This window comes from Acipenser ruthenus, chromosome 24, assembly GCF_902713425.1.
Source record: "Acipenser ruthenus chromosome 24, fAciRut3.2 maternal haplotype, whole genome shotgun sequence".
NCBI classification, from domain to species: Eukaryota; Metazoa; Chordata; class Actinopteri; order Acipenseriformes; family Acipenseridae; genus Acipenser; species Acipenser ruthenus.
Window position 1 is genome coordinate 23,962,641 of NC_081212.1, and position 14,685 is coordinate 23,977,325.

At 37.6% G+C, this 14,685-nt stretch overlaps 1 protein-coding gene across 4 annotated transcripts in view; it reads left to right on the forward strand.

Annotated features, from left to right (window-relative positions):
* LOC117429196 (S phase cyclin A-associated protein in the endoplasmic reticulum-like) overlaps positions 1-14,685 on the forward strand; it is a 96,448-nt gene that overhangs the window by 58,742 nt on the left and 23,021 nt on the right. For all 4 annotated transcript variants that reach the window (XM_058998845.1, XM_058998843.1, XM_058998844.1 and 1 more), the window contains 2 exons: positions 4,061-4,176; positions 11,647-11,770. In XM_058998845.1, the coding sequence (XP_058854828.1) occupies positions 4,061-4,176; positions 11,647-11,770 (240 nt within the window). The remainder of the gene's footprint in view (positions 1-4,060; positions 4,177-11,646; positions 11,771-14,685) is intronic.

Sequence of the window (14,685 nt, forward strand, 5' to 3'; positions counted from 1 at the left end):
ACTATTGGCTTTTGTGGTAATATTAAAAAGACATAATCTTCATCTTTTGTAATTTTAATGTAAAGTTAGCATAGCTCAAAATTCCAATTGAATTGCCAGTGCTCTTAAATTACCAGCTTCAGTGGTGGTTAAATGCAGTCAGTACCCAGAGGTTAAAACATCTTCCTTCTTTAGTGTTGCATAAAACAGCAAACTATGAGGATTATAGTATAAACTAACCACATACAAATGCTATGGAGGAGAATGCTATTACGTTTCATGTAGCGTTATATTGAAGACTGCTAAATGTGTCATAAATAAGTATCATGAAACTCTTTACCTTTTTAAATATCTACTCTTGCTCTTTAATATTTACCTTAAGTAAGTCATGTTTGGAAGTCAGCCAGGAGACTTCAGAAAACGCTCTACTGCTCATGTGTTTACTGAGTCTGAGCCTCGCAAGCTCTAGCAAATACAGTAAAATCAGAGCAAAGGTTTTACTATTTGCTTCCTCAAATGATAAGTTGGTGTTCTCTACAGTGTCGAATTCAGCTTGCATTAAAACTGGCATGGCTGTAACCTCAATGAGATGCAATAAGAGTCTTATTTTCAAACTTCTCCTGGAAGTAGTTTATGTTTTGAAACTTTAAGGGATTACAGTATATGTTTTGATATTTTTTAACCAAAGCAGATTTCTTTTTTAAGTATTAGGGCAAACAGCAGTGTTTTGTTTTAATTTTACTGGCATTCCTTTAATATGTTGTGATCTTTGTTTGGCACGAAGAAGCTTAGATTAATCTCTCTGAAGAGCTCTGGTTTACATTGCTAGTGCCCGTCGTGATAACATTATTTTGTAAGATTTCAAGCCAAATAAAAACTTTTGCCTTAAACTTCTGTTTCTACAAAGCTTCTTCCAAAGGCACTGTTTGCTTTGTACGTTCTGAAATGGAAGCCGTTTCGTCCCTGCTGTTTCCAGGGGGTAAAGGGTTAAAGAAATAATCTAATAAGTGTTACATTGAGCCAGATATCCAGAAGCTGAACAACAAACGGTGACGAAACCCCCCTAAAGAACATCTACTTCAGTTACAGCATCTCCTGTTCACAAGATGTTTGCTTTGTGGAGGCGCTGACCTGTCAAACCTACTTGCATCAGAGGTGGGGAGTGGGAAGGTGTCGCAGATGCCGAGCCCTGCTGAAATGCACCCTGCCCTTCTAATGAACATCCAAACAGTTGTTCCCCATCTGTTGCCTGGGGTCTGAGGGGCTGGGAATCCCTTCCCCCTGCTTCACTGCACAGTAATTAGTTGTGGGAGGCGAGTACAGAGATGGGGATGTCCAGCCTGGCTGCTAATACACAGTGACCCACCGGAGATTAGCAGCTGTTTAGCCTTTGATTAGGCTGTGTAATAACAGTTACTTTAGATAATAATTGGATCGGATTCCTAGGCCATGTAATTCAGGTTTGGGTTGTCTTTTTTGCTGGTCTGTAGTTGAGCCATGTTACTGGATGGCCGCCTCTAATGCTATTAGTCAGCTGTCAGTCAGGGTGGAGGATGAGGCAGCACTGTTTAGCTCTGCAAATATAATAAGAGTTGGCAGCAACCAGCCTCCGACCTGAGGGATTGTGGCAACACTTTTCTAAACTTGGCTCCAAGCCATTTTCATTTGTCTAATCCAGGCTTCAATTTTTGACAAAATCCTCATGCCACGGCCAAATAAACTTCAGAATTTTCCTGCAGCCAAGTTGTTAAATACATTTTTTTTTTCAGTGCTTGAATATGAGCTGCATGTCAAGCAAAGCATGAAAAATGACATAGGGTTTCCATTACATGTGCATTTATACCAAACTGAAACACTGTCCATAGGGCAAATTTACAGCACGTGTGTGTCTGTATGTGTGCTGAAATGCACTTAATCTGTTAATTTGTGCATAATTTACTGCTCGGTTATGATGGATCTAATTTGGTTGGCTATATGGCCAATGTAAATGATTACATTAAAGTTTTATTTATTTAGATCCCTTTCAAAGACTTACATGTCAATGCCTTATTTAGCTCTCTATACAAAATAATAAAAAAATCACATCAAATTAAATATTAAATAAACCATACAAACTTTTTTCCTCCAATACAGCTGTTGAAAAGATCTTATTAAAGGCAGATGTTTCACTCTCTTTTGAAAGGAAAACCTTTTGGCTGCTAGAATTACAACAGGGGCTGATTGGAACACAGTGCAGAATCATTCACCTTTTACAAAAAATATATTTTTCTTATGACACACATAATTATTAATTAATAAAACAGTGTTTTAGTGGGAATTCCATAACCGGTATTCTGTTTTTTTCAATTGGGTATACCCTAACCAATAATGTTTTCAAGGTTAAAGTCTTTATAAAGAGGCTGTACTCTATTTACAAAAAGACAATAATGGCTCTTTGGAAGTAGTCTTTCCAACCAAAGCCCCTGTGCCTAACTACAGCACACCAGCTGGAAAACCAAACTGAGCTTCCCAGCGGGACCAGATAGCACCTGGCACTGCAGCTGGCAAGAAATGGGTTGCACTGCCCCCATCCCCACTGCAAGACAAGATCTTCATCAGCCTCCTTCCCTTCCCAGGACCATTTAACAAGCTGCCATAAACCCATTTCCGTCTCTGCAAAGCTTTTCGAGCGCTCACTGATGGGCTATTTAAAGCAAACTAAGCCCTCCTCAGTAGGTGCGAGTATTGATTCGGCATCATAAACTTACTTGCGGAGAATGTCTTGACATCCATGCCTACCGATTGCCAGACGTCAGACATGTTCTTACTATTGATGGGAGAAAGTTTGCTTAATCTACACAAAACGCCACTTAAAAGCTTGACGGAGAATGCAAGGCTTCCCTGTATGCACACTATTGCTTGAAACCTGATCTCAGAACTCAAAGAAGCTGAATAGTTCTTGGCCACCAAACTATAAAGAATTATACAGGTGCCAGACATGATTGACACAGACAGAGCTTGTGCTCAACTATTTAAAAAAATTAAAAAAAAAAAAAAAATCTAAATGTGTTCAGACTTGTTTGCCTTAAACTCAAACCTCTGCAGAGTATCTAACAGTAGAACGTGAGTTATTTACAGAAACAAAGAATTAAGGGCTTCTTGCTATTTACCATCCAGTCTTACTTCATCAGTCCATCACAAAACAAACATGGGTTTTAGATGTTGGAATAGGAATTGTAACAGTTGACTTATTGTTCAGTATTGTTCAGCTCGCCCCTCCCTATTAAAACAAAATAGTGGATACTTTTGATCTCAGTCGAGATATTTACTCAATAACTCAGCCATAGATACCTGTTTAACATTGCAAACTGCACAGTCATTGAAATAAGCCTTGCATTTAAACTATGGAAACCAATCACTCAATGTTCATAAAAACAGCTGTTTGGCTATTTTTATGCAAACACTAACACTTATAAAAGGGAAATGTGATATTAGCCCCAAAATCTATGCTAATGGGCTGATAAATTATCATTTGTTTTACCATATTAGGTAGGTCTTTATCTAATTATCAGTGTGTGTGCACTAATTATAAGGTCTGTGCACCTCCCTGCCACCTACTGTACCTGCCTGCACAAGAGATTTCTATTGTCTTCTTCATTGATTCAGTAAAGGTTCACTGTAGTAGTATCTTGAAAACTATTCCCTTAACTCCTACAAATAACAAATAGCAGATTGCAATCAGAAGAATTTACATTTTTAGTTTTTTAAAAGTTAAACCCTTTTTTACCAATGGATTAAAGGAGCCACACTGTTTTAGACTACCCCTGTAGATTACATATTTTGTATTTTATATTAAAATATATGGCTGTAGATATCTTGTTCCTCTTCTATTTTGTTAAAAAAAAACTTTTGTACCATGTTAAGTCACAGGGGAAACTTTTTTGAGTTTGTGCAGGAATTCTTTAGGGATCGTTTTGTTTCAGATTTCAGTTCAGCTCCCCCTTTAGAGGGAGTAAAAACTAAATATTTCCTCTGTGAAAATAACTTGATACCCCAGCTCGGCTTGGTATTCCTGACAATGTTTCTTGTTCTTCCCTCACAGAACAATGCAGATCAAGTAGCATTTCAGGTCGGAGGGGGGCTCTCAGCCCTGGAACAGATTCTCCAGGTAGTCACTGCAGCCTCCTGTCCTAATGCAGTCCCACGCATTCCATTAAAGTAAGTACTGCCATTCTACCAAGCAGAGGCTCAGGTAGAATAAAAAAAACAGGTTTCCCTTTAGACAGTTTGCCAGTTACAGTATATTGATTCTCTTTTTCTTTCTTCTGTTCCTGAATCAGCAGCATGCACAGGCTAAACCAGTGTGGGGACACTCCAATTCCACCCCACTCTCTGATCCTAATTGCCATGAAATTGTCCATTTGCCTACAAGATGCCATAATTAGTTTCCAGGGACTTTCCTTTCCCATTTTATGAAAAGTTATCACAGCAGGGGCAAAGAAAATTATAACCTGTATAATCTAATTACCACAGGACTGGAATCAAGAAGGTAACATGTCTTGCCCTTCCTCAAAATACAGATATTGCCTTTTTTTTTTTTTTTTAAAGGTAATTATTTTGAGATGAAAAGGAAACCAACAAAAGAAAGTTTCAAATGTCGTCAACATTAACAAAACTTTCTATTTTATTTAATTTATTCTGCCTTTTAGCTGATCCCATTTGCAATTTGAATGCTCTGCAGACTGATAAGTAATTCTTAGAAGCCAGTCCTTTCTCCTGGAGAGACAAGCTAATGGGCTGAATGGCCATGTAATTTCCTTATTAGTATTTCCTTTCTTCCCATTATAGTCAAAATGGTAATTATATTTGAATTGCTTTGGGAAGATGCGTCTTGTGGCAACTGGTTCCCAATCCGAGGACTCTTTGAGAATGAAGCCACTATTGTATTAAAATAGATGTGCAGTCTCAGAACAGAGTCTGTGTACACAGGGTGTGGTCCCTTTACAGACAATTGCATTGTTTCTGCAAGCTAGGGCTGGTCGGTAACTGGGGAAACTTTCTGTATCGAGAGATCTCCCTGGCATGTGGTAAAGCTGTTGTCTGGTAAGGCCTGGAAAAAGAGAGAGAACATTTTTCTTGAAAGGCAGCTCTTTCATTTTACTTGTGCGTGTTCAATTAAAAGCTGGATCGACCTTTTAGTAATGATGAAAGAATGGCCTTGGAGTCACCTTCTTTCAGAGCTTAAGTATTGTCATGTCTATACATGTGAAAAAGTAAAGTACAGCTCCGTGTTACAATTAGTGTAATTTTGTAGCAATTTAAAATCGATCTGTAGCAGACATTTAATTGACCAACATGTTAACTTTTACAAGGTGGTTCACAAGTCCCTTGACCAGTTCACAGTTGTGGCAGGGAAAATGCATGTACCGTAGAGCAATGAAAATTGGCAGGTAACAACAGTTGATCATGGAGATTAGGAGAGTTTGCTTGATACATTTTGTTATATACTAGGTGCTATTATAGCATCACTAGAGCTTTTTATGAATCTGTAAGTCCCCCACCACGGTTCTTACAACTACTAACCCATTTAATCTTGCAACTTCATAGTTTCAGTGTTATGGAAACACACTGAGGAAAATCTAATGGCACCCTTCACTAATAGTCGATTGTGGGTTTTGTACAAGGAAAAGTAATCCTTTCATTCCCAGTATTTTCTAATGCTGCTGCTGACCGTGTCAAAGCCTCATATCTCATAAGCCATCTGAGATAGTGACTTCATATTAGGTGGTTATATAAAGTTCACCATGGTCTGCTATTACCTGACTGGTTGTATTGCTCTATGGCACAAATCCTTTTGTAATCTAAACTAGACTAGATCACCTACAGATGGTGCTTGGCATATACCAATGACTTATCAAGCAAGGCTTGATTTAGAGTTGTAACCTTCCAGAGGGGCACTGAGCATTCTACTAAACCTACAATAACCTTGTCAAGGTACATCAATACAGAACAGCAGTAATAAGACAGCCAGTCCCACTCAACAGCTAGCTTTCTAACTAAGAGAAAACCATGAAAGTAAAAACACCGGAATTTTAGATTTTAAGTGTTCAGAGAGGATTTTCCACCCATTACCTTGTTATAACATTAAAAAATGTTGTTATGCAGCAATCATTATTTTTCATCTGGATTTTTTCATTTCCTAATGGGCAGTGAGACAGCCCCATCAGTGTACTTCAGCTTGTCTGTATATTGTGATGCAACAATATTGATTATCTCATTTTAAAAAAGTTTACTGATTTGCCAAGAAGACAGCTGCTGATGTGTCCTAGTGTATTTCCATCTTGTTACCATTACATTGAGCTAATTATTCTGCAAAACAATTTTAATATCTTGCTATGGTTATGTGGCGTTCCCCCTCGAGATTTCTGGGGCACAGAGTTGAAGGAAATGAAGGTCGGATGTGCGCAGTTAGAAAAGGCATCTTTCGTCTCTGTGAATAATTGTCATGTGAGTGCCTTGGAATATGCATGAAACTGATGTGTCTTCCCGAAATTGACCTGTAAAGTCCCCTATAAATACACCATGTATTTAAAAATGATTTACAACGTGGTTTGTTCCCTTCTTTCTAAGTAATTACTGAACTCTACCAGTATGAGAGGAGAGTAAGGAAACAAGACAGGCTTTTGAGAGCCAGTACTGGCAAATAGAGGGGCACCAAAAATATAAAAATATACGTATCATTTTTATTATATATAGGTTAAATTGTGTAAACAGTAAAGCTTAATACGTAGCATTAATTCGTAATAGAATGTTTGAGCACTATGTAAGAAGTAAATGCAAGTGTCTTGAGCAATGGTCAAGAAAAAGGAGTGTACTGTAACAAGAAGAGGCAGTAAATCAAAAACGTTTTGGAGTCGTTTCTAAATTGTTCAAGAAACCAACAACCATGTAGAACAGTTTTGTTAATATCACAGGCAAGTTCTTCATTGTACTCCTGTGCTTCATGCCTACCTGCAACAGCTTAGTGTGGCTCTTGAGCAAATATTCCCTAAGCATTGTTGACCTCACTGTGTTACACATGGGGCAGTGCAGGGACATGTTGCCTATGCTGGTTTGAATCCCCTACCTGTCATTCACTCTCTTCAGTGGTGAAATTAGTGGTTGCCCTCTGGGGGAGTAAAAAAAAAAGCAGCTGAAAATCATCTTAGATCCTTGGCACTGCACACTGCCTTGAGCGTCTGTGTGTTTGTGGTTGTTTTACACATGGAACACCTGAAAACCTATCAAGCGTAGGCCTGAGTCTTTTTCATATACTCCTATTGTTTTACTTGTTATTGACCACGGTTCAAAGTGGCAAGCCTTCCAAAGAGTAATGACAGCAAGGTTGGTTTGTGTGAATGGTTAGGGGGTTACCTAGCTCTGTGAAATCTAACTAGTCCCCAGCAGGTGCTGCTGTAGAGCACAGTTGGGTTATTTTTAAAGTAAAGGTGATACATCAGCAAAAAAACAAGCTATGGTACAACAGGGTTTCTGTTTAGTAATGGCTTTTAAATTAAAGTAAGCAGTTAGCTTAAAGAGGCAGGGGGTGTGGGCGTATATCCAGAGAATGGATTACATAGGTATGCAGAGGTGTTCTCTGTAAATACACAATCCGCATAACACTCCTGAGGATGTAAAATGTGTTTGTCTGTTTACTCACTAACTGCATATTTCTGCTGGACAACATAGGGGAGTTTCTGTTAGCTTATTCTGCAAGCAAGCACCTGTCTCTACACCAAAGACTAAGTGGATTTTCTACCACGTGGAAGAACAGCCAGCAGGCCCCAAAATACAGAATGAAGTTCTTATAGTCTTAAATAAAGTCAGCCCTGGTCAGGGGGTGAAACCGATGACCTCCCAATCCTAGGCAATATCTTGCCATTTGGCTGGCACATCTCTCTTAAAAACCTGAAAAAGAACGTCTCAGTGTTTCGGATTCGCTGTGAATACAGAGCACGGTCCAAATTCCATGAATTACACTTATTAACCATTTGTGTCCACCTCTAACAAGGGAGTGAGTCTGCTGCCGGTGACAAGGTTAAGCTGTTTAGAGTAGGTGAGGAGATTACACATCTTATTATCCGCATCTCTCTTTCCACAAATCCTGGCAGCATGGTGCAGCTCGGATATTTAATCCCATGTCTACAAGATAAAGCTTTATTATAAAAAGATTAACAATATGCCTGTTGTTTTGCTCTGCACAATCTGGCAGTCGCTGGCAGTAAGGGTACTAAGTGCTGGAAAAGTTTGTGACCAGAATGGCGTCGGATGTGAGTTTAAAAGGTCTAGGAAGGGAGACCTTGGTAAGAAGACCTGTGCTTGAAGCCTCCAGTCCTTTGAACAGGAATGCAGCATTCTGATGAATCAGGAGGAATTAGTCAAATATACTTTTCATTCTCGTGTTACTTGGAAATGTCAGTTCAACAAAATACTTCTCCAGGTCATTGACATGGATTGTCAGTAGTGAAGGTATCCTGTGTTTTTTTTTTTTTTTTTGGATTTAGAAAGGGTGATATTAGGTATCACATATTATTACAATATTGCTGTATTTTGCACATGATGGCTATTTTAAAGGGCTATGTTTAAATAATTAACAAATCATATAAGTCGTGTCCTGATTTGTTAAATAATAATAAAAAAACACATCAAAAAACAGCTGTTGCAGGAGGCTTGTATCTCTCTTCCAAGACAATTCTGGTTGTGTTTGAAGTGTGGTAATGTGGCAGTAAAGCAGGGAGGATACCAGGCTGCAGTCTGTTAGTTGATTATTAGGCGAGCATGTGTATGTGTGGGTGCATTGCTACTCACACAAATATCACAGCATCTCATCCAAGCCTAGTACCATTACCATTGGCCACAAGTAACACACAATATAAGTCAAAATGAAGAATCATCTCATCCCAACTGAGAATAAAACCTGCATAGAGTGCTGCACTTGCACAGTAGTAGACACAACTATTTCATTCAATTAGGCAGTCTAGCAGTACATACCAGTTGCAGAGACAATCAGATTTGTCTTTATACCAGCTCAAGTATATTGGCTTATACTCTGATATTTGTTTTATAAAACCCAGTTTGTTTTTGCATTTCAAAAAATCTGAACACTTTAAAGATAATATACATAGAATATATAACATTTTCTGTGATGGGAGGGACATGACCGCTCCACCTATAACGAAATGCAGTGGAGTGGGGTTTCCTACAGCACTGGTTTGTAGGTGTGTAGGAGGTATGCCTCCAAGCCAACTTCATCTATTTACAGGATTTGTTTTGGTTCAGCAAAATCCTAATTATTTCTCCATCTTTATTTATAATAGATTTATTTTGCCCCTATCTGAATTAGCCGGCTGCTAGCGTACTTTAAAATAAATAGCTCAGGTGAATAATTTGCAAATGATAACAATAATTGAGTGAAAAAAAAAGCAAGCAGTTGATTAAAATATATAGAGAGTGACAAGTTTGAGCAGCACCTCCTTGTACCTTCATGACTAGAATGCAGGGCCTTTTGTGTTCTTGTCACAGAAGGTTTGTGCTCAAACGGTGCCAGTTGACAGCTGTTTTTCCTCTAATAAGATTAGAGTAAAGAAATTAGTTGTACGCTCTTTAATCTACCATTTAACATTGCAAGCCACCTGGGGCCTGCCTTGTCCCATACACTCTGCATTGCTAATGAACTCTTGTATAGCTGAACCCCAGAGAGCAAGCAGAGTCCTTCTCTATACACATCATAAGAGCTCTCACTTTACCAGTTTGAAATATTACAGGTATGAAAATGAAACGTATTATTTCATTGTGTGCATTATAAAATCTCCCGAATTGATGGTGCCATGACAGTGTTCTTATCATAACTGTTTCTTTCTTTTGCTGAAGTCCTTCCTGTCCAACTATTAAAACGTACTTGTTTCTGTGAGCAAACAAGGTGGCCAGAATCCCCTCAAAACAGAGTTGCATGTGAGACAGTAGCATACATTGATTTATCACAAATGCACTTTGACCAGACATCAAATGATGGAGTGGGATCCAGAGACGGTAACAGAAACAAGCTGGAAATACTGTTTTTAAAAGTGTTTTTCAATTCAGACAGAAACCTGAAATGGGACGGAATTCCATTACCGAAAAGTATGGTTGGCAAAGGTATACAAATGTGCCTTTTTCCAGTTAAATCAATCCCTCATTTTCAAAGCTGGTGCCGTGCCCAGTATGCACAGCTTGGAACAGTTCTCACGTTACTTATGTATTCTGACTGAATGGAGGCAGTATCGTAACTCCACTATACTCCAGTGATTCTTTTAAATCATGGAAGGGTTAGGGATAGGCTTGAGCAGACCACATCTCCAGAGGCTCAATGGTCAGTCAGTTTTTTGCATATATCTTTATAAAGGCATTTATTACTTTCAATACAAGAATACCAATACACTGAGTGAGCTATCAGGGTTTATATGCTATTGACGTTCATCTGATTTAAGACTAGTGCCATTGATGTAGCATGGCATTTTGTTTCAATATTTCCCAAACTCTGACACTATAGTTTATCTGAGATATTTGTAGCCTCGAACTTAATTAGACTTCTGGGTCTGAATTTCGAACTGTTATTTTCATGACAAGAATGTAGAAGAAGTAATGATACCTTTATTGTAAAGATTTCAAAGAATGTCAAGAAGAAACTTAAATGCTAAAGATATTGTGAAATAAAACTGCTGTTACGATACCAGAACAAGAGACGGTATGATTAAAATTCAAGTCAGGATTTTGCTCTGTTTGTTCTTCCGAATGTTAGAGGATGATCCTATTAAAATTCATATCAAGGTAGCTTTAACCTGATTTGGCTATTCTAGTTGTAGTTACCACCAGATGTCTAACCAGAATAATATTTAAATACACCTGCAAGTCCACGAGCAAAACTAATAAATATCAAAACAAAATTAGAATTACATTTCTCTTTTCAATTAAGTTAATGGGTTGAATGTCCACGACCCTTTACTGTAGAACAGGCCATATACCAGAGAACTGCAGGACCCTACCTGGGAGTCTCATTAAGGGAGTGAAAGCCTGGCAAATCGGAACACACTTGCACAAAAGTAGCATTGTGTAAACTCAGTCGTTTTGTCTTCAGTTAAATCTTATCTTTTTAATATTTGTTTATGGTTTAATCCCAATGTTAGAATTCAAAACTTTTTCATTTGAAGTAGGCAGATAGTTATGCTAAAACTTTGCAGGACGATCGTTTCCAAAATCTATTTTTAAGACCACTTTAGTAGATAGTGCCAAGAGTAGACATTTGCAGAGATCTGCGGAGGTCTTTTGTGCTTTACAGCAAGTTAAGTAATCCTCGCCAAACTGAAATATTATGAACACAATCATTGCCGTGCCCTTTTTATCTGGATACTATGCCATTTCAAGCCTGATAAGGCCTGGGCTTCCTCTTTCTCTCTGTAACAATTTCTTTGAAGTATAGATGCTTAGTTGAGCCTAGTGCAGAACTGCAGTATTCTTTTGTCCTTCCATGTTGTCGCTATAGTCCCATTTCTTCTGTGATTGATATGCTGCTTTTATCATGAAAAGGTTAACGTCCACAAACAGACACTTGTGATGCTTCTATATTCGTCCGTCTTAAGCTGGCTAACCACTATCTTCTCTTCTTCTCCACAGGTCCTTGTGCAGTGCTGTAAATACATACTACTTGGCATGCAGTAGCTGCCAGAGCAACTGCGCTTACGTTCTATTTGGTAACAAGATCACTTTCCTAATGGACATGCTTATTCATCAGTTAACGGTATGTGTCCTATATTAAAATGTTTCTAACCCATTTTTTCAATTGAACAGCTCCTATCTGTCTGTGCACATATCAGTCGTTAGGCAAATCTTTTGCTGAAAAAAAGTATTTTGGGGGAAAAATATTGATTCACTATACAATACACAAAATTTCGAGGAATATTTATTTGGAACCCATAATGAGTTGTTCTAATTAATATAAATGTTGTTTGCAAAATTGTTATAAATGCTAGGTTATATTAAAAAAAAAAAAAAAAAAAAACACATAAAGATAGGGCCTTGTCTCTCTCACTTATATTTTGTCTAAACATAACTATGTATTCAATTTACAGTTGTTAAAAATGTATACAGTGTATTTTCATTTTACATTTGAAACCATAACAAAAGAATAGAATTGTGAGTCTGTTCGCCACATTTCTTGTAGAAAGTATCTTATGCATGTAGTTTGAATTAAAAGCAGTGAAAGGTAGATGCCAGACACTCGTTCAGCCACAGCCCTGTTTTCTTCTCAGTGAACGAGCCAGCACACAGTGTGGCTAGTTGCACATGAGAAGAAATCCTTCAACACCTTCAGTGCAGGCAGTAAATGGCAAAAATGATGCCAAACACCTGAGCCCCTCATCCTCTCATTGTTACTTGTAATGAGTAAGTACCTGAACCACACAGCTATGTTCCAGCTGGCATGCCTGTTTTGTCTTTTCCGTTCCTAAAGCAGGTAATAAGAACCTAGATAGCTGAGCTGTTTAGTAAACATATTGCCTGTTTTGAGTTTATTCTTTCCCGTATCACAGATTGAATCGTACACACTTATCTCTAAAGAGCTCAAATGTTGCTCTTTTGTCAGTGTTTAGATGGGGTTCATACTTCCTGTGTTTTTCTTATCTCCTGCTGGGGATGCATATCCCTGGCAATGGGGATATAGTGGAAGCATCTGAACATTAATAGCTGGTTTCACAGATACCAATTTAGCTGCAAACAATAGTCATTCTGTGAGAGTTTTAACCGGGCCGCAGGTGTAGATGATTCCTGGTGGAATTACCAAGCATCTTAATAATCATTTCATTTAATAATCATTTCATTTTCAGTGCATTATGCTTCTTGAAATGTGCAACTTAACGTTTCTTACATATTCCTGCTGTTGACTAATGAAACCAGTTTGATACGTGACCAAAAATACACAACTCGAAAATCTAGTTGCTGATCGATCTGTTTATTAAACATATGAAGAGTATTTTTGTATTGCCTCTTACACTCTAAATCCCTTCTTTTGAGTTAGTTATGTCAGGTGTGTGGCTGCAGGGCTGTCTACTACACCTAGAGAAGCCTCTTGCGTTGATAGAAGTTGCTACCCGCTAGAGGCACGTGCAGAATCATGTCAAAGTGTGTGTGGGTGAGCTGCATGAACCTGGTTCTGTGCTGCCCTGTAATGAGCACAATTAAGTAGAGTAGCCCTCTTTATTTACCAATGCTGTCTATATGACAATAGCCAGGAATCTTCATACACTTTTTATAGAAATATGTTGAAGAAGAAGTAGTAATTAATTCAATATTTTGTGGATGTTGATTTCCCATTTAGATGATTCATATAAAATGTCCTCAGTTAACCACATGTGTTATCTCCATTGAGTTATGCTGACTTTTGGTTTCCCTTATCTGTGCATGCTTCAGAGACTTCTCACTGGCTGACTCCTGGCATTTAACCAGAAATAGTCTGCCACTGTGAGTTTTAACCACCAACTTAAAGCCCAAAGCTAATGAATAGTAAAATAACATGCATGTTGTTCTTTGTCATCAAGTGTTACAAGATTCAAACTTAGATTTCTAATGACCTAAGCAAGGGAGGGGTGTGTTAATTAAAAGGATATAGGCTAATTTTAATGCATTGTAAAATATAAGCACCACATGTTAAATTACCATTTATCTTTCAATTAGCAGCTATTGATAACAACATTATAATTATAATACAAAAACAATTGCAAAACATGGAGGGACTTCTTGCTGTTTCATATATATTTTTAACATTTTCTTTAGGGGTCACTGAATTGAGATTTGGAGTTGATCATTGTGATTCTACACTTCTAAGCATTAAATACATAATTTCATGAAATGACAAAGCATATAATATTAGTGAAATTAAATAGCAGTCAAACATATAACACTATTGATTGTCTGAAATTGCTTTCCCATCAGTATGCACAATTTCTATTAAACAGAAAGCCTTTCTGCTGGTCTATCATCACAGATTTACAATAGCATTAGCTAGCTTTGGTCAGGTTGGCATTATAATAATACAGTCTGACAGGCCTTGCCTGAAAGCTTGAATGTAGCTCATATTTTATTAATATTTTGAATATCCCAGTCATAAAAAATGCAAGCAGTTTTAAATAGAAACTGGAAACAATCTTACAAATATATTAGAGAGATCATTTGAAGAATCATGATTGCTAACTGGCTTCAGAGTAGATGATCAAACTTCAGGCATCCTAGCAGTTAAGATTATATCGAACCATCAGTGTCTTTCAGATATTGTGTACTGAATATCCTTATTCAGTACACAATTATTATTCCTTCGTCACATTTTTCCATTTTTTCAGTTTTTTTATATATATATATGGAAAACTACAAAGCGGTATGTAATTCAATGTGCTAACGTAACATTATTCAGCAGGTTTCATTCGACTTTATAAAGCATAATGTGTTCATTTTATAGGGTAATGCAAAACTTTTGGCCACAGTCATACTATTTTGTTTTTTTTCTCACTTCTGCAGACAGTATAGTTTGCTTCTAGGTCTTGTATTATCATTAGTAAGTGTCATTTTTCAACTGTTGTCAGAATAGGACACCTCTGTGAGCTCCAAAATTCATCACAGCAGCTAATCCTGTTTAAAGATTTAAAATAAATACTGCAATACTGC